The 24,288-nt window shown below is 38.4% G+C and overlaps 1 protein-coding gene across 3 annotated transcripts in view; it reads right to left on the bottom strand.

Moving 5' to 3' along the window:
• The window catches only part of nbeal2 (neurobeachin-like 2), a 64,997-nt gene extending 42,783 nt beyond the window's left edge, over positions 1 to 22,214 (bottom strand). For all 3 annotated transcript variants that reach the window (XM_054781872.1, XM_054781873.1, XM_054781874.1), the window contains exons 1-3: positions 21,788 to 22,214; positions 1,871 to 1,959; positions 1,524 to 1,688 (exon numbers count right to left, since the gene is read on the bottom strand). In XM_054781872.1, the coding sequence (XP_054637847.1) occupies positions 1,524 to 1,688; positions 1,871 to 1,959; positions 21,788 to 21,865 (332 nt within the window). In that variant the 5' untranslated portion in view covers positions 21,866 to 22,214. The remainder of the gene's footprint in view (positions 1 to 1,523; positions 1,689 to 1,870; positions 1,960 to 21,787) is intronic.
• Positions 22,215 to 24,288: the final 2,074 nt, after the last annotated feature.

The following is a 24,288-nucleotide window of genomic DNA, read 5'->3' as shown; positions in this document are numbered from 1 at the left end:
TGCAATTTGTCAGCTTCGCTTTAACAGTCAGTTAGTCAATACGCTATTTGATTATTTTGTAATTATTTCGTTTTTTACTTTTTGGAGTTTGCTAACTTACAGAAAATTGTCTCAATGCAACTTTAAAGTATCACTAAATTCACTAAAAATCATGCTTATGTTCAAACATGATCCCACAATCTATGGTATCTAGAGTGATTACACCCCTCACATTTCAGCAAGTATTTTTATTACTGTATATCTTATTAATAGACAAACTATAAAAATGAAACTATGATATACTTGAGAGTAATCAGTATACAGCTTCAGCCATTATTGTCTAAATGGCTAGCAACACAAATGAGTAGCAAGATAACTGTGTCTACAGTGGCCTACAGTCAAGCATGGTGGTAGCATCACGATCCGGGGCTGCATGAGTGCTGCCGGCACAAGGGAGCTTAACTTCTTTGAGGGAACCATGAAACCCTATTGAGCACCTGTGGGGTGGAGGAGCACATGTTGCCTAGAATCCACCAGCTCCACCACTGATGTCATCATGGGGGAGTGGGAGAGGATCCCAACAACCTGTGCAGCCCAAGAGGATTAAGGCAGTGCTAGATAACAATGGTGCTCACACTAAATACACCGTGTTCCAAATTATTATGTAAATGGTATTTCTCTCTGATTTTGCTAAACAGTTAAAATAAATTACGGTCCTAATTTTCAAATCATCAACCTTTAGAGTACAATTTACTGTTATTGAACAAACCTTCCAATGATATTTTTTTCAAAAATAAAAACTTAAAATGCACTGTTCCACATTATCATGCACAACAGATTCAAATTTGTCTGGCAGAAACCTTTCTCATTATGCCTTTATCAGCACAATACCGGCTCTCATCTGAAGCCATACATTTCTTCACCGTAGGAAAGTTTTTGTGAATTATTGAATATTTTCATGCCTTGTCCAAGGCATTCCAGCATTTGATGCTTTTTGTCAGCAGAGAGATCCTTTTTCTTTCCCACATTGCTCGTAATCTGTGGCATGCTTAATAACATAATAACATCATTTTTCAGTAGTTTTCTTTTAATTGGGCTCACCTGGCAAACTAATTATGTCAGTTGTCTGAGATTGACATCAGTAATCCAAAGAGCCCCAAGCCACAATGCCATCCGTGAATTTCATTGAAAAACAAAAAAAATATGTTTATAATACTAAAATCCTATTTGCATAATAATTTGGTACACAGTGTAGTATCACCAAGAACACCATTTGGACATGTTCACTCTGAGTTGTACTTACTTGTGACTCTTCAGAGGACAGTAAATCTATACTGCTTTCCAAGTTGTACACTGACAACTCTGAAGTATGAAGTACGTATACTGTACAAGTATCATTCCCATAGTATTGTCCCTTGAGAAGATATAGTAACATGGTTGCTGAAATGTGAGGGGTGGACTCACTTTTTGGAGATATTGTAGCTTTAAATTCATAAAACAACACCACTACGTGTATGTTGACGTCTATGTATAGACATCTTTACCTGCAGATGATGATGAAGAACTTGATGAGTAGCAGAGGGTGAGGGACGCTGTTGTTGTGGTCATGGCTGCCTGTAAGGTGCAGCACACTTGGCCAAAGCTGCGTGCTGAGGAACACAAGAACCTCCTTGGGGAGCTGAGGCACGTCAGAGGTGCACTCCTCCGGCCTGGATGGGATGGGAAGAATGAAGAGGGAGACAAAGGGAGTCGTAATGTAGAGGCGGTGTATACTCGTTAAATAAACATGTCAAAACAATCTCTCTGTAGGAGGTCAAAGTTCATTCTGCTTTGGGGAAAACAGTGAAAGCTGCAAGCTATGCAGTTGTGCGTCAAAGAAAGAACTCCTTACCTCCGAGGCTCCAGTGAGTGCACGTCAATGAGCCTCTCAAAGGATGCCACAAACCCCTCAAGCCACTGCTGCAGATAGCCCACGTCTTTCTGCAGGGTGAGTAAATGATGTTTCCTTTAATGACTCAAAATGCCACATGATGACTATCTGCAAAATCTAATCACATTCAGTACAAGACAAATACAAAGCTGCTAATGCTCCATTTTCATTGTCAGTGTAACAATATGCAGTGGTGTCAAAGTAAATCAGAATATTGTAGTTGGTGTGTATTGGCATAATAATACCATGTTTATGTTATGTTTGAAGAAAAATTTAAGTAAATTGGCAATATTTTTTACAATATTATTCTTACACTAAATCTATGTGCGGTAAACTTGAGCAAATTTCATTGTGAGACACTTTCATATGTAATTGCAAACACAATACACACATACTATATATATATATATAGATGTATTTGTATAACACAAAATTATATACAATGTAATTGTAAAGTTTAGGAACAAAATATAGGTGGAAATACTTGTAGCCATTTATATGTCAAGGAACCATATTTGGTTACTATAAATGGTTAATATCTGTGCACATACAGAACATACACACAAATATACAGCTAAGTGACAAAATAATCACATCTGATGAGGAAATTAAAGCATGAGGAAAATGGCATGCAGTCCTAGGTTGTGTAAAAAGAAAACGTGTATAACAGTGGCACACTCTGTCTCAAAACATTGGCACTAAGCAAACCTGCTGACCTGATTTTCGTAACAGGATGTTGCAAAGAGATTTAACTCTAAGAAAAACACACACACACAACATTTTTTTTTACACTTTAGGCAGTTAAAACAAAACAAAAGTCTGCAAAGTGTCAGGCAAAGAATTGATGCAACCACACCTTTAGAAAGTTTGAGAATACTGTAAAGTCACGTTTTGCAATAGCCATTGCTTCCTAATTTTAACAACAGTAACATTAGCACTGCGGCTGTACAAGAGGTGTCCAGGCTGGTCCACCAATATTGCAAAACTCTAAAGCAGTGCATGTGGGGGGTTACCATGACAGTGACTTTAGACACCATTCTCCTCATTACAAGCCATTACATGTGCCCGAAGAATATAATATTGTGTACTAGCTTATTTATTTACAAACTTGCTTTATTCAGCTTTTTCTGTGAACCACATCCTGTCTGCCTTCCCTTCTCACAACACCTTCTTCAGCTTACACCAGTGTCATCAATACGACATCAGCTAGGTCACAGTTGTAGGTCAGACCTATCAACAGACTTCATTATTGCTGTTTACCAAAAACTAAACACGCCCATGCAAACTGAAAAGGTACACGGTGTCCAAACAGCAACTCGCAAGGTACAGTACACTGAAACATTCTTTATTGTGCTTTATGATGGAATAGCTGAGTGTGCCTAAACGGACTGATCATGAGGAAGCTTATCGGGAGAAGACTGACTCACAGTACAAAAATAATATATTGTAAACAAGGCATGGCATGACAGTCCGTCTGGAGCTTCCCCTAAACTGACAGACTACCTTTTAATAGGTCAAAAGATGAGCAACATGAGAAAAAAAACTTAATTTCACATCATCATCATCATAATCCTAACTTAATTGTCATACAGTTCCAAAAATATGATTTTAAAAAAAGTTCACATTACCAGCTGGCATGGACTTATGAGCGGGTCCATCTTTCATTGTACAAGGCTGAGCACAATCCCGCGACCCAATCTCAGAGGTACCGATGGCGCCCTGCAGCTCAGCGACTCATTCCTCCACAGTAACGACTCTTCTGACTAACGCTTATATCTAGCGCCCTTAACATAAAGCCAACAACCAGGAAATGACATGTTACTTTAACCAAAGCCTGTTTCCTTCGGCAAACCCCTTCCTCTTCTGCCACTTGTGAGCAGACAAATGGGAGGTTTTGGTAAAAGAAAGGGCCACACGGCGTAGCTATGCACTGGGATCGGTGGTTATACTGTTGTCATATAACACAAAAGTCAGTGGAAACTGACTTTTCAGCTTTATTTTACCAGGTAAGATCAATTGAGAACAGTTTCTCATTTACAATGATGACAATTGAGTGAAAATAACACACATAATTTCAAGTGAGGTGTGTGTTATTGCATGGATGCAACAAACACATCAATACAGTAACCCAAAATGGAGCCAAAGAAAGTTGCAAGCGCCAGCATTTTGATAAAGAAGGTGAGAAACACGGCTGAAGTCAAGAAATAACTGATGACAAAACAAGAAGATGGTGTCCGTGTGGTGTCTCGCTGCCACATCTTGTCTTTGGGAACAGTAGTCTTCAATAAAGGTAAAAGAACCTTAAATGTTTGTTTAGCCCTTTCATTTGTCATTTATATGCATTTAGAATTGTTTTATGCATGTAAATGATTATAAAAACTATAAAACGTGTTCTGTGTATACATTTTTGAGAGTGAACCACCGATGAAATCATAAGCAGGTGACCTAGCTTCCGGTTCCGGTTGCCATTTTGTTCGCTAGCTAATAGGATGCTAACAAGAAAGGACGTTTTCTGATAAAAAATATATAATATGCAGGTGGACTCGCAATGTATAAATAACACAAGACACGCGCCATATTGTACACTACCCGGAGAATGCACGCAAACCAAGGCAAAATTGTGGCGTAAATTTTCTGTGTTAACCAACAGCCATGCTAACCAGGGTGGTCGCTAACAGAGGTTCCACTATATAGTATTTACCAGAGTATAAGACAACTCTAAATATAAGACTCAAAATATATTTGCTCAAAGATGAAACAGAGAACAAGTTTTCAGTTTCAGTAAAATAACATTGAAGGTAACAGCTTGATTGCAATTAAAAAAATACATATATTTATTAGCTGCTCGACAGTTGTTTAATGACTCTGCTTCATTAAACATAACTATTATGGTAAAATTATCATAACTCATCCATTCATCATGACTCATCTTTTTCAGACTTTTTTTAGGATGCTCTAGATAGGATGTAGGGCCTGGATGTAGGGCCTACATCCTATCTAGTCTTTGAGCATGAACTGATGAAACCTGCTCGGATGAGTAGCTAAGACAGTCTGAACAGTCCAGTTGCGATCAATTTGATTCCCTGAAAATACAATGATGAATGAGAATATTCACAGACAACATTTGTAGATTTAACCCTGTTTTTAAAAGCGTCATGTTTATAACGAGTGTTCTAATACTAGGGATGCTCCGATCGGTCGGCCACTGATCAGTGTCGGCCGATTTCCGCCGAAAAAGCATGTGATTGGCATGTGCCGATCAATGCCTTTCAATGCCAATCACTAAAATCATTGTACTATTGTAGCTTGCAGCCTGTAGAGAACCCCGTGTGCAGTGTCAGCCTCGTGGAAGTTATCTACCATTTGTGAAAGTGATGTAAAGTTTGTATCCTGCAACACATGCAAAAAAAAAAAATCTTGTGGGGGGGATCACATTAAATATCTTTAATATGGCATTTGTAGAGCGAACGCTTGACGGAGTAAGGTGATTTTTCGAGGCTCACTGTGCAGTAACAGTCAGTCAAACGGCAGCTAACATAGTCATCACTCGCCCGAATGTGAGTGACAGTCAGAAGACTAAGCAAGCGAAGTACATAAAATATGTTTTTGGCCTAAATTAAGGTGATTTTATGGTTCCTATGATGGAAAAGGTTTGACACTGATACTACATAAAAACCTGCAGACCTAACCTGAGCTAATTGTATTTCTCTGTCTTGTTCTAGTCCTTTCAGTTCATCTCTAGCCGCAAGTGTTACATTTCTGCTTCATGCAAAAATCTGATAACAGAAAGGAAATACGTGTTGATTAAAACGTAAAACCAAGGGAATTACCTGGCCATGATTTCATAAATAATTCCTGATAACTCAATAATTTTTCTGAGGATCCACACACATCTCGCCGAACACAAGTCCTAATATTTCGCAAAGCAACAGACCATGTGACATGTGGGCAAAAAAAGCCAAGTAAAAACACTAACACTGCATATGTGACAAGCCCAGAGACAAGCGTCGACTCCGGTGTGCTCTGTCTGCAGCTGCTGCTTGACATTCTGCTTGGCTCCGTCCTCCTTCAGTGTCAGCAAAGAGCACTTTGATTGTCCTGCTTGGCCCTCGTGCTGACAAAACAGCAGTGAATTCAACCAAGTGTTATGTGAGCTTGCAGTTGTTCTTTTTCTAATGCAGGAATATCCGACTGTGTGGTGCAAATGTTCTCTCATCATCATCATCATTATTACAGATGTAGAAGGAGGGTTCTCAGCTGTGTGGCTGAGCAGAGTCAGGATGCCATGTCTGTGAAACATTAATTAGTCCCTCCACAAGCACTTAGCCTAATAATCACCACATAATCACACACTATTTCTCAGGCCGAGGCATTATTACTGTGTCCAGACTGCCACAAAGACACTGGAAATATGCTTATGTTTCTTCTTGAATTATGTCATGCAGACGCGGTGCAAATCAACATCAGTGTGTGTGCACAATAATTTAAAAAAGACATACTGTATGAATTACAATCTTATCTGCCAATCCTCAACTAGTTACTTACAGTATGTGATGCATTAACAAGTTAAATGTCCAATAAATATCATGTATCTACACATTTTGAGATTTCTTTCTTTTGTTTCCTTTTTTTTAAACATAACTAGAGAAGCACACGAAGACCGCAGACCTCCGCCAACTGCCATAGTTTCCCCCCATTTTGTGATCCACACCAAAATAATAAGCCAACATTTGTTGGATCAGCCTTTGATATTTTGTAGAACCTGGTGGAAACTTGTCCTGTATTTTTTTTCCCCAAGTGCTTAGACAATTTTTTGTGGCGTTATATGCAAATACCAAAAACGCAATGTTAAAGAATTCTTTAAAAAAATTCCTGGATCCAGACAGTGAGCCGGATCACCCTCAAAATTTAATCAGTTCTTCCATATCCCACTTCTGACAATTCCTGGAAATTTCATCCAAATCTATTCGAAACTTTTCAAGTTATTTTGAACACAAACAAACAAACAAACAGATAGACACTGGCAAAACCATTACCGCGCTGCGCTTGTGCTTTGCACTTTGCACTGACCTTGGCGGAGGTCAAAATAGAATATCACTCATTAGAGCAGAGACCTCCACCAAGGCTGTACTGTTAACTTTTAATCAGAGAAAAATGTGAACATGTGACAACAACAACAATGGTGAGCGATAGTTTTCTGCCATAAGAAGCGTGCACTCTGACAAGAAAGAGGCAGTAGATGGCAATAAATGACCTTTATTGTGAACCCAAAGACAATAAGGAATACAGTAATCCCTTATTTATCGCCCTTAATTGGTTCCAGACCTGACAGTAATAAGCTAATTGACTCAAATGTTTTAAAAAACAAGATTAAAATCCTCTACCTGCATTTTTAGCTATATTTGCACCAAAATGCAACGGGTCCATGCTTAGCACATACATGTGCCACAAAGTTTTGGTTGTAGTGCGAAATAAATAAACGGTGACCATATCCTATAAAAGTACACTTCACTCGCTAACCGTCTTACAAAAAAGATCAATTAGGTCCATAATGCTGCTTACAGAGAACATGCAAACCCTTTATTCCTAAAATCACAATTATTCAAATTTGCTGATCTAGTACATTTTCAAGATAAAACTATGCCTAAAGCAAACAATAACCTGCTCCCCAAAAATGTTATACAATTCTTCACAACAAGAGAGGAGAAATATGACCTAAGGGAAAAATTTAACTTACAACACTTATATGCGAGAGCAACGCTTAAAACCTTCAGCATTTCAGGATGTGGAATCAAATTAGCAAGGAACTCCAACAATGCACTAAAATGAGCGATTTCAAGAAACAGTACATGCAGTTGATGTTTACAAAGTACAAGGAAGAAGAGTCTCGAACCACTGTGTACATTCAATGCTATGTCTAATCACTCTTCATTTTGCCTGACAACATTGTCTGTACTCACTCATCAGCCAGCTATGTTTCTGTCAACTATTAACCCTTTCATCAGTTATTATTATATTTATTATTATTTATTATGACTGTTATATAATTTATTCACAGTGACTACAAACCTAGACTCCTATTTTACCACATTGTTCTACTACCTTACCATTTTCTGATGTATTTGAAATCGGCAAAGAGTGCATTTAAAACACGGGAAGTGTAGAAATGTATTGTAATTGATGTGAAAAGTATGGGGTAGGACTAAATAATAAACTTTGCTTCTTTCTACTCCTTTTTGGACATGTGGAACTATGAATTGTACTGTGTGTGATGTATTTCAGTGTCACTTGGATGCATGTTCAAAATAAATAAAACACACCCATCCATCCATTTTCTATGCCGCTTCTCATCAGGGTGGCGGGGGCATGCTGGAGCCTATCCCAGCTGACTTCGGGCGACAGGCGGGGTACACCCTGGACTGGTCGCCAGCCAATGGCAGGGCACATATAGCCAACCATTTACACTCACATTCATACCTATGGACAATTTAGAGTCTCCAATTAACCTAACATGCATGTTTTTGGAATGTGGGAGGAAACTGGAGTACCCGGAGAAAATGAACATGCAAACTCCACACAGAAATGCCCAAGGGAATAAATTAAACCATTACACAAAACTTTCTCTCATTCATCCACACACCAAGTTGCAAATACAGTACTTTTCTATAAGTCTATGTAGTAATACAAGTAAAAAAAAAAAAAAGTGGTACTGTTAATCCCTGCAACAGGGCCTGGCAAAACACATGTAACTAAGAGTGTGCAATACAGAGCTGATGCAGGCAAAACACATTGTTGTGTGTGCAATGTGCACGCTTCATTATCATCATAGTCATGCGGCCAACTTTATTTTGGTTGATGCATCCATATCAACTTGCCCAGAGTATCTTTGCTTTACTTTACTTCAAACATGTTTTAACAAGTTACACAGAAGTACATCACGGTTACACTTGTACATTTCAACATGTCTGATAAGTAGGAAGAAACAGAGCTTATTTAATCCTACACCTTCTCCATGTCTCAGCAATTACTAATAGTTTGCTCATTTCTTGTGTTTAACATGTACCAGGTTACCATTTGTTTTAATAGTAAAAGAAAAGGCTAAAAATGTAATAGGAAAGTTTGTAGATAGCTTGTTCATTAATAATAAAAGCATAAAAACATTCAATAATTCACAAAAACTTTTGTAGGGTGAAGGAATTTGTGGCTGATTCAGATGACAACCGGGATTGTGCTAATAAAGACATAATGAAAAAGGTTTCTGGCAAAAAAAAATGTATCAAATAAAGAGAGCACCTGCTAAAAAGCCGTTAAAAAGCAGCAAACAGGTACAGTATTTGAAGCTGCTGGTGCCTCTGAAGTTCCATGAACCTCAAGGTGTAGGATCTTCCAGAGGTTTGCAGTTGTGCATAAACCTACTATTTGGCCACCCCTAACCAATACTCACAAGCAGAAATGATTGCAGTGGGCCAACAAATACATGAAGATTCATTTTCAAACAATCCTGTTTACTGATGAGAGCCATGTAACCTTGGTTGGTCCGGATGGATGAAGTAGAGTATGAATGGCCAGCATTATCTCAACACGGTAGTGATGTCATGTTTTGGAGCTGGTAGGCCCTTTATGGTCATTTAAGGTGTGAAAATGACCTCAGCAAAGTATGTAGAGTTTCTGACTGACCACTTTCTTCCATGGTACAATATGAATGAACAATACAATGAAGAACCGTACCTTCTGTAGCAAAATCACCTTCATACATGACAATGCACCATCTCATGATGCAAAGAATACCTACCGCTCTGTCATTGGCTCTTATGGGCATAAAAAGAACAGAAACTCATGGTTTGGCCCCCTTTTACCACCTGATCTCAACCCAATTAAGACCCTTTGGAGCATTGTCAAGCAAAATTTTATTCTATTTTATTCTGACGTCTTGCAAAGAAATTCAAGCAGAAACGCTCCAAAAACTCACAAGTTCAATGTAAGACTTGTGAAGGTTATATCAAAGAAGGGATCTTATGTTAACATATAACTTGGCCTGTTATAATGTTTGAAATAGCGTTTGCTTTCAGTAAATATGACCTCCTTATGCTGCAAATTCAACAAAGGACCATTTTCGGTTCTTAACAACCTGTTAAATGCTTTGAAACTCTGTTGTGCATAATAATGTGGAACAGTGTATTTTAAGTTTTTATTTTTGAAAAAAAATACTGTTATCATTGGGAGGTTTGAGAAGATGTCTCTGTCACGTCTGAACAAACACAGGCAGGCAAACACCAGCTCCCCCTCTCTTCCTCGTGATCATCCAATCACCAGCCAGGATGCATGCATGGTCTTACAGAAAGTCCGATAACATTAGAGCGCTGCAAAGGAAGCCACAACAAGGAGTTTGAAGGCTGCGGGTTGCTGACCCCTGCTCTAGAAGCAAGTAAAAAAAAATGAATGCAACGCTGCATGTTTATTATCCAGCTCATCGTGCATTATAGTGTATTGGTGGTTTTACACCATCCATGAACATAAGCTGATCTAAAAGTCTTGCCAAGGGTGTGTAATGTGTTGCACAATCAGAGGAAGCCAAGTTCCTTCATCACACGCAAGCCTTAACAACTTTTTCTACTGGCAGAGAATGCAGGATGAAGGTGACTGGTGTTTCAATCGCTTGTTTAGATTAAGCGCACTGTCTTTTTTTTTCGTTCTTTACAGTTTGACTTGAAGGATTACGGGAAACAACAGAGGTCATCTATAGTGGGATAATGTGATGTTTGGAAGTGAGCTGGCAGGGTGTGTGTGTGTGTGTGTGTGTGTGTTGTAACTAAAACAAGGTTTCAGGTCAAACGGCTTGTTTACTCTCAAACAAAAAGACCTTTCAGTGGCGCTTAGGTCTTTTAATCAATTTGTCTTTGCTAATTTGCGTCATTCAGAAGCTCTTTGTGGCTTTGTGGAGCAACATGTGTTCAGACACAGAGAACACACAAAGACACTGCAAGTCTTTCAGGTACAAGTATGATTGTTCTCTGTTCTGCTTGCCTTACACCTCCTTCTGGCTACGGAGATTAAAGCTGGACCCAGTTAGAACTGCAGCGTCATTCTCCGAGAGGACAATGCAAATCATAAAATGCAAGCTAATACATGAGTTTAAAAAAGCCAGAAATAGCCAAGAGGCTATTTATCATCTGCCGCCCCCTGGCCATGATGTTAAAAAGGCAGTAAATACATGAATACACACTGAGGTAAAGACATGAGACTGGAGCCTAAACAGAACCCGACACAACAGACAGTACGACAAAACAACCACAAAATACATGGTGATTAGAACAATAGAAACATCAGAGAAGTTTTACAAAAGGTCACACAGCAGGTGCAGATCTTTAGTGCTGATAAGTGTTGGTGTTAAAAAAAAAAAACATCGTTTAAAATGTTTAGTGAAAGCTCAAATGTTGTTAATAGCTTAATTCTGTCTGGTATTGAATTCCATACACTAAAGGTGCTTTTACACAGCAGGACAAACAACAGTCTCCTCTCAAAGATCGTCACATTACATGCTCACTTGACGTGTTACTTTATACATCAAGCATAACTCTGCAAATTTATGAAGGTATGTCTAATTTAAAAAATCATAGAATTGCACAATGATGGTAATGTCTTGGGGCTTCTTTAATTTGTGACTTTGACAGCCTGTTTCCTGGGACCAGCTAGTTACACAATACAGTAGTTGTGATGGCTAAAAACTATTGAATGTTAAAAATGTTTACATTCCTGGTTGAGCGGAAATTTGCAAGCTTAAGCTTGATTTTTTTTTCTAGACATTTTGTAGACATTTTAGTTTTTCACAGGAAACACATATTTCAGCTTCTTTGGGACCTCTATTGGTTTTTCGAAAAGACTTTTAGAAACATTTAACTGCAACTCCTGCAACCACGTTGGGACGCGACCTGTTGGTTTTGTGAGTTTGGCTGCAACAATGTCTTCAGAGCAACCATGTACAAATAAGACTTGCTACTTTTGTATTGTCCGCATACATAATGCATTCAACTTGAGAACAGACAGACAGCAAAAGCTTTTCTGAGATCCAGAAATACCGTCCCTTCCACACCACACAGATCCAGAGCCAATTTTAAGTTCTCTACAGCAGGGGCTCCCAACCACCAGGACCACAGGGAACTTTCAGGTGCAATGATAAAAAAAAAAAACACTTAAGAAAATTGTTTAGTAAATAACTCCACCAAATTTGATGTAAATGCATATTAATTTTGGAAATGTGGGTCATTATTTTATTCAAATATTAAGAAACAGTAAGACATTTTTAGAAAACAGTATGTTTGTGTGTTTATGTTGTTTTCTTTCATTGTGTTTCGGAGAGCGGCGACCCGTTCCACTTTGTTCAACTGTTCTTGAACGCACCATATTTGTCTGTGTGTGCTAACTTTCTCCCGCGCTGCATAGAGACTACTATACTGTATTTTTCTCGTTATTCTTTCACCTCGTATTTTGTCCCAAAAGCTGATACTATGTGGGATTGCATAAAGGTACGGTTTGGTGACATTATTGAGTGCTAATGTGCATTTTTGTTGGTGTACATCCTCAAGTTAATTCATGCTAGCAACCTGCCTGTTACCACACACAAAAAGTGGCATATAATCTCTCTGTGAAACAAACTCCAGGCGCGTACTGGTGGATAGTGGGTCTGTATTCATTTTGCGCATTTAATTTGATGTTGTTCCTGTCTTAGTTTTACATAATACATAATAAATAAATAGTATTAGATATGTCTAAAAAGGTTGGGGACCACTGCTTTACAGGACAGTTGCACATATGCAAATTCTGCTTCCAGGGACAGTTGAGCATGGATGGCTGATGAAAATATGGAACTAGACTTGCACATCATGTAGGGCTGCAATAATGACAATTTTAATAACCGATTAATTGGTTATTGGTTATTTTTTCTATGAATCAGACTTTTAAAAAACACATTTTTTATTTCCGCCTCTTTACTCAGAAATAGAAGATTTGAACTGACAGAACAAATAAATGCACAAACACCAGGTTGTCGCTTGAATATTCTGTTAAAATAATATTCTGTTTGTCAAATAGTTTCAGCAAAACAATAAATGAACACAAAAATACAATCGTGATCGTTTTCTTATTGAATTAATCGGAAGCTTGTGTTTCAATTAATGGAGTAATCGCTTAGGCCATAAATGGACCAAATTAATATGAAGCAAACAAAGTTTTCCAAAGTCAAAGCTGATATGCATGAATATCTTGTGAGCATCTCCATCACATACACAAGACTGCACAGGCGACAATGCGCAGGGATACGGCGGGAGACAAATATAACGCTGAGCGATTAGTGAGGTTTGATTTCTTTGAGGAGGCATTTTTGTGATGCAAATGTGTTACTGTTTTGAACACATATTGTTTTAAGAAGAAAAACGCTTTACTTAAATGGCCCCTGCAAGTAAGTGGAACTACGTTCCTCTTCACGGATCTCCGACTAGAACCGGATTCACAGGACCAATTGGGGGTACAGTTGATGCACTACACTGCAGATGGGGATGTCATACAACTTCATGTCAAAAAATACTAACTAGACCTTTAAGATACCTAATGGGTGCAAAAAAAAAGTAATGTTTCCTGTTCTCTTCTTTTTTTAATTCACTGGCAAGCTGTATTGAAAGTTTTGTGTTAATCTCTCATTTGGTTTTTATGGAATCCTGCTCACAAACAAACAAACCTCGATAGAAAAACATACTGTATACAGTTATATAACCTCCTTTGCATATGTAATCAACAGAGCTCCAGATTAGCCAGATTAAAAAGCAAATGCTCTATTGAAAGCACACTTGCAAATGAACTTAAGGCCATATCAAAGATAAATATGCTTTTAAAATCATTTTTAAAATGACCATTTACCAATTTACAAGTATTTTTAAAATGAATGTAATGCATATTATGGATTTTGGGCCAATGTATTTATGTCAACAAGTCCTAATAGTTTCAAGGTGTTATTATAAACCATATTTGTAACTGTACTGCCCCAAAAGGTGTCAGGTGGCGCAACGAAATATTTATAAAGAAATCGAAATTCTTCTCCTGTTTATTCTTAGTGAAATCTTTGGCAAGTATACTCTTGAGAGTCTGCACTGCCTAACACATTACAGTGTTCCCTCGCTACATTGCAGTTCACTTTTCGTGGATTTGCTCTTTCGCAGATTTTTTGCCAGGGTGTGGTGAGTTTTCACGCCTCGTGATGTGATTGTCGGTAGGGTAGCGGCGAGTTATCCAAAACGCGTGATAGCCCAAACAGTGGTTGGATTTGTTGGACTGGATGGCCGGACGTCGGCGGGGGTGGAGGAAACCGGATTTGCCGACTGCCTAGAATCCTGCTGGAGCGCCATCAAGCTGCTCTTGCATCCAAAGTCTCCTTAAAGAAGGCGCCTGATCCTCTAAGTTTCACCAGTGATTTTGAAAATGTACGTCAAATATGGTTTTGTCAAAATTTTATGGTTCCCCTTTCATATAATGTAGCCCAGTGGTCACCAACGTGGTGCCCGCAGGCCCCCCACAACCACGAGGCACCTGCAAAGCCTGCTTTTCATTCAGGTTTTCAGTTAATAATGTGTGAACACAAGAAAGAAATGCATTCTGAAATACAAAATGTGAGTTGTGGATACCAGCATTTTGTTAATGTTCTGGTAAAACAAAGATATTCGCTTTGTTTGGCAATGAAAATAAATGTTTTTTACATGTTTTTTCTTTTCAAATGTACAATTAATCTATGTGATCGGTATCGGCATCGGCTGATTTCACTCGTGGATGATCGGTATCGGTATCAGCAGCATAAAAACCTGTTTGGAGCATCCCTCCCGAAAAGTCATCCTAACGCATCCCTACCGAAAAGTCATCCTAACAATATACAAATAAATGGATTAAATCCAACAGCTATTCACATCATATTTATCAACCATGTATTCACTTTAAGCTATTATTTAACGTTTTAAATTAACATTTTACTTGGTAGCACAGCCTGACCATCAATTGTGCCACCTGACAACATTGGTGAAGACAGGAAATACCGTATGCTGAATAACTCAATTTTTATTTTAAATGCGAAAGGTTTTTGTTAACATTGTCTTTTGACAAAACACAAGTCATAAACTCATCAAAAATAGGCTACACCATTTTAGGAAGAGTAACAGTATTGCAAAATGTTTTGAATATAAAGTGCATATGTAACGAATGCCAGCCTGTGAGGCTGTGCAAGTGTACGTTAGTAAACCTCACTCCCTCTGCCTTGAGAGCCGCGCTGAACACGCGGTCGACAGTCCGGTCTTTTGGCCGTGCGGTCTGCGCTCTCGTCTCCCATTACGACGGTCTTGTGATCCAGCCCCGGTGCGGACAGTGCGAAACAGGGCGGGTTACACATAGTAACTGGCAATCCGTTTTTACGTTTTATATTGTAAATATAAAAATCGACTACTTAGTTGCTAATATCACACTTCGGGCGTATGTTCTAAAACATTCCCAGTCTACGTGAGTTACAGTAGTCATGTATGCTGTGAATTAAGAGGCTCTGAGATCACTTTGAGGACTTCAGTTGTGTAGTGAACACCCATGTCAGCAGGATGGGGCCGCATGAACACAATTTCACAATCTTCTCTCCGATAACTACAAAACATGTCAACAAATACATTGGTATCCACATTTGAAAAACCTGAAATCTCTAGTTACTATAGCAAATAACTGCAAAATAAACTGTTATCTGGTCTTGCATTGTAGCTATTAAGACGTGTTGGCTCTCATTCTTTTTGCAAGACATGCCTCTCTTGTAGCTGGAATATTTTGAATGTGCTCACAGTGTTGTGCTGATTTTTCCTTAATTGTGAATGTATTTCAAGTGTTTAGTAATCCCTTATCTAAGTTAATTTGTTCCAGACTCGACTGTGATAAGTGAATTTCCAAAAAAGTAGGATTCCCTCTTTATAAATGGAATGTTTTCGTGCTGGAGCATAGAGAATCTGTTTACGACCTTCTAAATATGGTTTTAACACTACTAGAGCTCTCCAGACATGAAATAACACCCATATACAGTATATCCGCAACAGTAGCCCGTGGTATTAAATTATTAATGTGCCTGTTGTGAGACCATTCAATCCTGCAATAAAGGTTTGTTGTTCTAGCAATCAAGTCTGGCACCGAACATTAAAGTAACATCACTGACACCTAGTGACCAGTGTAGAATACTAAATAGTGCAATTTGAATGCGTCTTTTTAATGTCTTATATTTGTATTTAGGCTCATTTCACAATTTTTATACTTGAATCTGGTTAATTTAGGCAAAAAATACATAACATTTCCTTAAATATAATTAACTTATATTAATGTATGTTTGAGAACCCGTGATAGAATGAAGCCGTGAAATTCAAACCATGATTTGGCAAAGGGGACGGCAAAATGTACAATATAATATTAGACGTTTAAATAACATTATTTATTCCCTTAAGGAACATTCCTTCCACCTGACTTACTAGGTTCCCCACCTGATTTTTGCAATTACAATAGATCCCCGCAAGATCCCCATAAAAATTTTTGTTACACGGCTCGCACATCCCCGTCCAAACCTTCCTGCTAGCTTGATGATGACGTTCACAGATTTTGGGTAAACATTTGCAATTAAAGTGGCTGCTGTAATTATTAGATTCAGTTCCAAAACCCTCCCTGTCTCTCTTTGATTGCCGTTCACTCACAATGAAGGAAGCTAAAAAGCTGAATGCACAGAAGCACAATCCAGGTTAAAGCCCTAAATATGCCTCATACACTTATTAAATGCATTTTAAAGTATAAAATGTGTAGGTACTCACCATTTATGAATAATAATGTAAGATGATCCATGAACAGATGGAATCAGAGTCACAGTCTAATCTTTAGCCTGGTCGTCAGGCTAGCACTCCTTGCCAAACTGCTTGCCTGTTGTAATTCCAATTCAACGGCTTACTATCGTATATTAACCTTATGATCACCTTGCTGAAATATCACACATTCAGAAATTATTACCAACTTAGGGTGTACGAGATGTGTTTTCTGACAAAAAAAAAAGCAACAAAAAAAAACAGTCTATGACAAAAAAAATCCACAAAGTTGTGGGCTCGCGAATGCTGAATCCTGAATATGCGGGGGTCCACTGAAATTTCTAAATGAATAGTCTTCACAACTTCATACATGTCCCTTTTAAATAGAATAAAGAGTTTTATGATTAAATAAAAGTTTAACACTGGTTGTACCACCTGACATAAAAAGTGTACCAACGTGCATATGACTTCAAGGAAGCTCTTTTTTTTTTTTTTTTTTAAATCAGCATTTGAAAGAGATCTAAAAACACTTTCACTCAGCCATAAAGGTTAGATGGGGTCATCTACATCAGTGGCTGTCAAATGGTCATGTGACCCACTTGTAAGTCAAATGAAACAAATGTATTTGTTTTTTAAAAATCGCCTATATCACCTTTTTAAACATTAATACACTTCATTTTATGTCAAAAGTGCATTTCAGAGGAATTTATTAAGACAATTTATTAACGTGACGAGGCATGCATTTAAATAATGCATAAATTAAATGTACTAAATAAGACCACAAAATTATAGTTAACTTACACCTGTATAATTCGTGTATACCAAGGAGCAAGGAGCAACATGACTAAAATATTTCTCAATTTCACTTCAAAATATAAAAAAAAAAAACAAGCCCGACATTTTAAGGTAATTTTTTTTCGTTATCTGCGACCCACACAGAATGGATCCATGACTAACTGTTAGGTCCCGACCCACCAGTTGAGAATCATTGCTCTAGATCAGGTGTCCATCCATCCATTTTCTATGCCACTTCTCCTCATTAGGGTCACGGGGAGCCGATCCCAGCTGCCGACTTCAGGCGACAGGAGGGGCACACCCTGGACTGGTCGCCAGCCAATCGCAGGACACATATACATGTAGACAAACAACCATTCACACTCACATTCATACCTATGGACAATTTAGAGTCGCCAATTAACCTAACATGCATGTTTTTGGAATGTGGGAGGAAACCGGAGTACCCGGAGAAAACCCACGCACGGGGAGAACATGCAAACTCCACACAGAATGCCCAGGGGAGAATCGACCCAGGTCTTCATTGCTAACCACTAGACCACCGTGCGGCCCAGATCAGGTGTCTTCAGGAGAACCTTTTTGGTTAATAGAGCCATGACAGCCACATATTTTAAAATGTATTTCCGTGATAGCCATAACATATTTTTTAACATTGATTACAACTAAATGCATACATTTTTGAAGTAAGAACAACAATTGTAGAATATAATACTGTAAGTCTATGAATTTATTCTTTTAATACCATTGTTATACTGAAGGCCGCACAGTCGCTTAGTGGTTAGCGTGTTGGCCACACACATTGGGAAGATCTGGGTTTGAATCTCCGTTGGGCATCTCTATGTGGAGTTTGCATGTTCTGCGCGTGTGTGCGTGGGTTTTCTTCGGGTACTCTGGTTTCCTCCCACATACCTCCACAGGTATGAATGTGAGTGTGAATGGTTGTTTGTCTACATGTGCCTTGCGATTGGCTGGCGACCAGTCCAGGGCATACCCTGCCTCTTGCCGGAAGTCAGCTGGGATACCTGCGACCCTAGTGAGGATAAGCAGTATAGAAGATGGATGGATGTTATACTGAAGCTATCCAACAATAAATGTGACTTCTGGAGCTGCATGGTTTTGCACCGTACTCTGTATTTTGCTTTCTTTTTTCTTCTTCGTCAAAAGGGTTGGCTCTGCAGAATTAGCTCGCTGACTATTTGATTAAAGGAGGGAAGTTTTCTTCTTCACACCTCAATGACCTGGGGTAGGCTACTACCGCATTATCCTGTAATAATCAAGTTTTGTGTCTGACCCGGAAAACATCGGAAGGACATCGGGCATTGACTCTGGCCACCCACAATGCGCTAAAAAATGGATGGATGGATTAAAATACATAAGAAAGTTTATATTTTGATGCCACATCCTATTTACTGCTGTTATCATGTTTTCAGGTGTGACACCCTGACAAAAAAGTTTTTCACTTATCTCAACAGCTTTAAAATGATCTGTATTTGGTTTGTCTGAAAGCATTATAATATAAAAATATGCCATCATATTTTATTGTGGGGCCGCACGGTGGTCTAGTGGTTAGCACGTTGGCCAATACAGGAACAGCCTGGAGATCGGGAAGACCTGGGTTCGATTCTCCCCTGGGCATTTCTGTGTGGAGTTTGCATGTTCTCCCCGTGTGCGTGTGGGTTTTCTCCGGGTACTCCGGCTTCCTCCCACATTCCCAAAAACATGCATGTTAGGTTAATTGGTGACTCTAAATTGTCCATAGGTATGAATGTGAGTGTGAATGGTTGTTTGTTTATATGTGTGCCCTGCGATTGGCTGGCGACCAGTCCAGGGTGTACCCCGCCTGTCGCCCGAAGTCAGCTGGGATAGGCTCCAGCATGCCCCCGCGACCCTAAGCGGTATAGAAAATGGATGGATGGATATTTTATTGTTATAAAAGTACCATTTTTAGAAAGTCATCATAGTGTGTTCATTTGTGCAGACAGGTGTGCCACCTGAAATTTTGGTGGTTTGAAATTGTATTCATACTAAATCAATTGTAGAGAGAACAGTTACACGGAGCATTAATTGATTAGATGATTTAAAAATGAAATAATGCACTTGAACACAAACATGTGCATGTCATGTCATGGACCCATACTCTTGAGATCTGTCCAAGGGTGTCACAATAATGAATAAATCTTGTCTTATTCTGCTCTAGCACACTTTCAGACATGTCAGGTTGGGATTAAGTGAGAATTCTACAGAGATCAGTAAGAGAAATGACCTTGTGTATGACTAGACACCGTCCTTGTCAAGACAGCAGCACTTCAGACAGATCTGCTGTGATAAGACAAACTTGCCCCACTTATTCAGAACTGGGCAAGAAAGTCTCATCTTGTTTCTCTCTGTCCTCAGGCATGGAAACTGATTGCCAATACATGAAATATTAATATCATCCACAGACAATTTGTAATCCCCCATCAAGAAAAGCCATGCTGTGAATGTAAAATAAGTAGTTAGATTGTCTTCATGAACACGCTGCAATGACACTCTCTAGCCACACTTGATCGTTTAACAGTAATAAAAGGCATGTGCACGGGGCCACAACACAATCCAAAGACATCCAATACAAGGGCTGCATCATTAATTCTGCCTTACCAAAGATAACTGCGAGCCTTACCACATACAGACATCTCACAAACCTGTAGACTCATTTCAATAGTTCAAATCTGGTTTTGGATCTCCCTCTTTTATGAATTGTTTCCTGTCATGTGAGCCGATGAACGTGGAATGCATGTATGAATGATTGTGGTGTACATGTCTCCGAGCAGTAATGTTTGTCTCGCTGACATGTATTGAATATTATGTCATGTTGCTGTCAAATCACTGATAAAATTGAAAAAAAAGCTCACCCTGAAGCCAAATTCCACCCAACTCTTTCCACATCTTATTGCGTTGTATTGGTGATTTGATTTTTGGTGCTTGATTTTATCTGTCAGAGGGTTTTAACTGAGTAATTATGATGATTATTGCAGTTGTAGTTGTTTCTAATACGTTTTTCAAGTGAACAACAATAAGATAATAATGCAGTGGAGTTGTATATCACTGTCAACCACAACAGTAGCAGCAGCAGCCTGCCACAAACACATTTGGACCACCACTAATAGATTTGGTGCTGCTGGGTCACCCTCGCTCATAAACACATTATAACGCACCTAGTCTATCTGAGAATAAAAGGACGGAGCAGGCGGGATCGGTGTTGCCAACTTAGAGACTTTGTTGCTATATTTAGCAAGTAATCACACCCCTCGAGATACTCTTTTTAAAAAAGCAACTAGCCACAAATCTAGTGAAGAGACTTTGCAGACTGACATGAAAGCACGTATGACTCTTCTCAACAGGCAGCTAGCTAGTGTGGGCCCCTCCCCTATCTCAAAGTGTCTCGTTTGTGACATAAAAAAACAGAAGAAAGTTTATTCGTCGGTTTTAACATATTTGTTTAGCTTGTCGTGTTTTTCAGTCACTTTTTGCACACACAAAACCCACCGCAGCCACAAACAGCAAAACTGTTTCCCACAGTCCTGTGGGAAACAAGAAGGTAGTATATTGTCAACCCTTAAAACATTTTAAAATTCCCTCACAATCAATAAAATAAATAATTTTAAAAAAAATTAACAATGTAAACAAGAAACACATTCTTGAAATATACGTATCACTCTGTGTGTGGTGAATCTAAAAAATAGTTTCCCTTTTTCAAATGAAATACTGAAATAAATGAACTTTTCAAAGATATTGTACTTCAGTGAGATGCACCTGTATGTTTATCTGAGCATTATTATGTTTGTTAAGCCTAAACTGGGCACGTTTGCCTAATAAATAGAGTGTGACTTGTATATTTCCCTCAGCAACAAAACCTTTGAATACCTTTCAAGTCACCTGACGTTAGGGGGAGGAGCTACGAGAAGCAGGAAGTAGCCTTAGTGAAGTTACACCTGCGTTACAGGTACACAATTAAACATACTGGGTGAACCTGCTCCCAGTATGCATCTCTGTTACTGGTTTTAACTAGGTAAAAGTATAACCAAAGCAGTCAAACGGCGTGAGATGTTTCCAAGTAAAAATGAGGAAGCTACCGTGTGGGGCTACTTCCGCTTATAACCGACTGTGAAGTCAAACGGGATCACCTGGGGAACATAATCAAAGTGCTTTTTAAAAAAATAAATGTTTAAACTAAAAAGCAACAACAAATGTCACTCACCTTGGTGTAATATAGCATCCACAGCTCGTACAACCTCTCCTTCGATGCCATCGTTGCTTCCACCTCCTGGTTGCTCATTAACTCCTTTTTGGTTGAATTAAAAACTCCAAAGAGCAGCCAGCATGGTCAACAACACGCCTGGAGCGGTTTGAACTTCTATCCAACAGGCTGAAGCAGAAAAAGAAGCAGGAGGCGAAGGAGGAGGAGAACGCGGTGCGCTCCTACCGTCAACCATTCCTGCCTTCAATAATAATCCGCATGAAAGTGACGGCTGGTCGGCTTCCAAACTTGTGGTGAGTGGGGAAAAGGCGGCGTAATGCTAGTCAGAGAGGTGAGATTAATGTCGAACTAGGACAAGCAGGAAGAAAAAAAATGCGTGGAAATGTGTGAGGAGAGGAACACCCATGTCCGCGTTTAGAGAGAGCGCCTTACACGCGCACACACACACACACACACGCGGTGGTTGTTTCCTATTGGAGGGAGGGAGAGAGAGTTCCCACAGAAGCACAACTAAAAACATCACCGTCCGCAGGGAGTAGACAGCTTGTGAGCAGAAGAAAGTATGATCGAGCCAATGTCAATAGCACCGACCCCAAGTGTAAGTTTAAATATCGGATCGATATTTTTTTCAGTAGTCCTTTATGTTGATTTTCACAAATATCAGTGTTTTTGGTTGTGTTGTTCATATTGTTAAATATATGATATTGTTATATCTATCCAGTGTTGTATTGTTTACAAACTCGTGGAATATGTTATCAGACACAGGAGCCCATACTGTACTAGAATTTGCGTTTGCTTATTTTCCACAACTGACTTTATTTTGCTCAAGCAACTGTATGTCATGAAAGAGCATAATGAAATCACTTTATTCTTTTGTTGTATTATTTTATTCATGTATTGTTGAATTGTTCGCAAATAATTATCATCTAACTGTTTTTCCTCTTTCCATTAATATCACTGAACAAGCACTGTACTGTGAAACAGTTTTATCCTTCTCATTCACTTTAGAAAAAGTAAGTGGAACAACTATCAGTGTTAGCTGATTAATGAATTTCATTTATTAATTGATTAAATAAGCTCTGCTTCTTCCTACTCCTTTTCGGATATGTTGAGTTATGCAAATATGTGTAAATATGTGATGTACAGTAGTGCCATGTGAATTGTTTTGCATGTTTTGCCGCTACCATAAGTTTGTTGATAAAATATGTGTTATATTCTGATTATAATCGTGGTCGACACGTTAAAAACAAAATTACAAAATCATTCAATGAGATTGAAACATTTTGAGTAAAAGTACCGGTATCGGTAATACTGGCCCTCTATCTACTTGCTCAAAATTTGCACAATCGCCCACCTTGAGAAGAAAGTACAACAGGTAGGCTGGTGTTCTAAAAGACCCACGTGCACAATCCAGTTCTTGCATGAACAAATATAGTACTGTATGTTGTTTCACTAATTAGCACACATGTCATGATGAATTAGACATATAACACAATGTAGCATTGAGCAGTGAACGTGTCTCATAGTGACAGGTGGATATTGAGCAAGTCATGACTATTTCATTACATTCTTTATTAATAATATATTTACTTTGGTGGCTGTCAAATATGACCGAAAGCGCATATGTTTTAACCATAATTGTAAACTAATTAATGAGTGAATAAAGACCCTATGGAAGGATCTTGTGCTTCCTCAATAAAGCTAATAAATAAATAACAAACTTTGAATTATTTTTGACCAGTTAATTTGTGATATATAATATTTTATTAATTTATTTAATTGGTTTGTTGCTGATTTGTTTGCTTGTTTGTTTGTGGACAATTTAAATTTTATTTACCTAAATGATTTTGAATGAATTACTACTTGAATGAATTTAAGTGAATTACTAATTTCATAACGTATTTAATCTACTGCTACACTTCCATAGTACATATTTCAATAAATGTATTTGTATATTCATATACCGTATGAAACCTGTTCCTGTTAGTGTGTTTAAACTACATGATAACTGAATAAAGATACCCTAAAATTAATGACTATATAAATAAGCAACCTTTTAGTTATTTTATTGAATGTTCTACTAAATTAACATGAAATATGATCTTAAAAAATGCAATTAATGAAGTACATATATTATGCATATTTCGGTTTGTTTTCATACATTAATTCCTATTTGTATCATTAATCAAATCAAATCAAAATCACAGTTTATTTGTATAGCACCTTACAACATCCCAGTGGTGCCCAAGGTGCTTCACAAGAGTAAAAACAGGTTATAGCAAATGAGAACAGGGTAAGATCGAATAAGATCTTACCCTGGCAGGCACACAATCACAACTAAAGTACATATAATCATCATGTGTCATAAGCCAGTCTGAATAAATGAGTTTTTAAAAGAGATTTAAAAACTGACAACTCTGTCGTAAGTCGTAGCGCAGGTGGAAGGGAGTTCCAAAGTGTGGGGGCAAACGCAGCAAAAGCACGATCTCCCCATTTTTTGT

This window comes from Dunckerocampus dactyliophorus, chromosome 7 (genome assembly GCF_027744805.1).
Source record: "Dunckerocampus dactyliophorus isolate RoL2022-P2 chromosome 7, RoL_Ddac_1.1, whole genome shotgun sequence".
Taxonomy (NCBI): domain Eukaryota; kingdom Metazoa; phylum Chordata; class Actinopteri; order Syngnathiformes; family Syngnathidae; genus Dunckerocampus; species Dunckerocampus dactyliophorus.
This window is presented reverse-complemented; position numbering and strand designations above follow the sequence as displayed.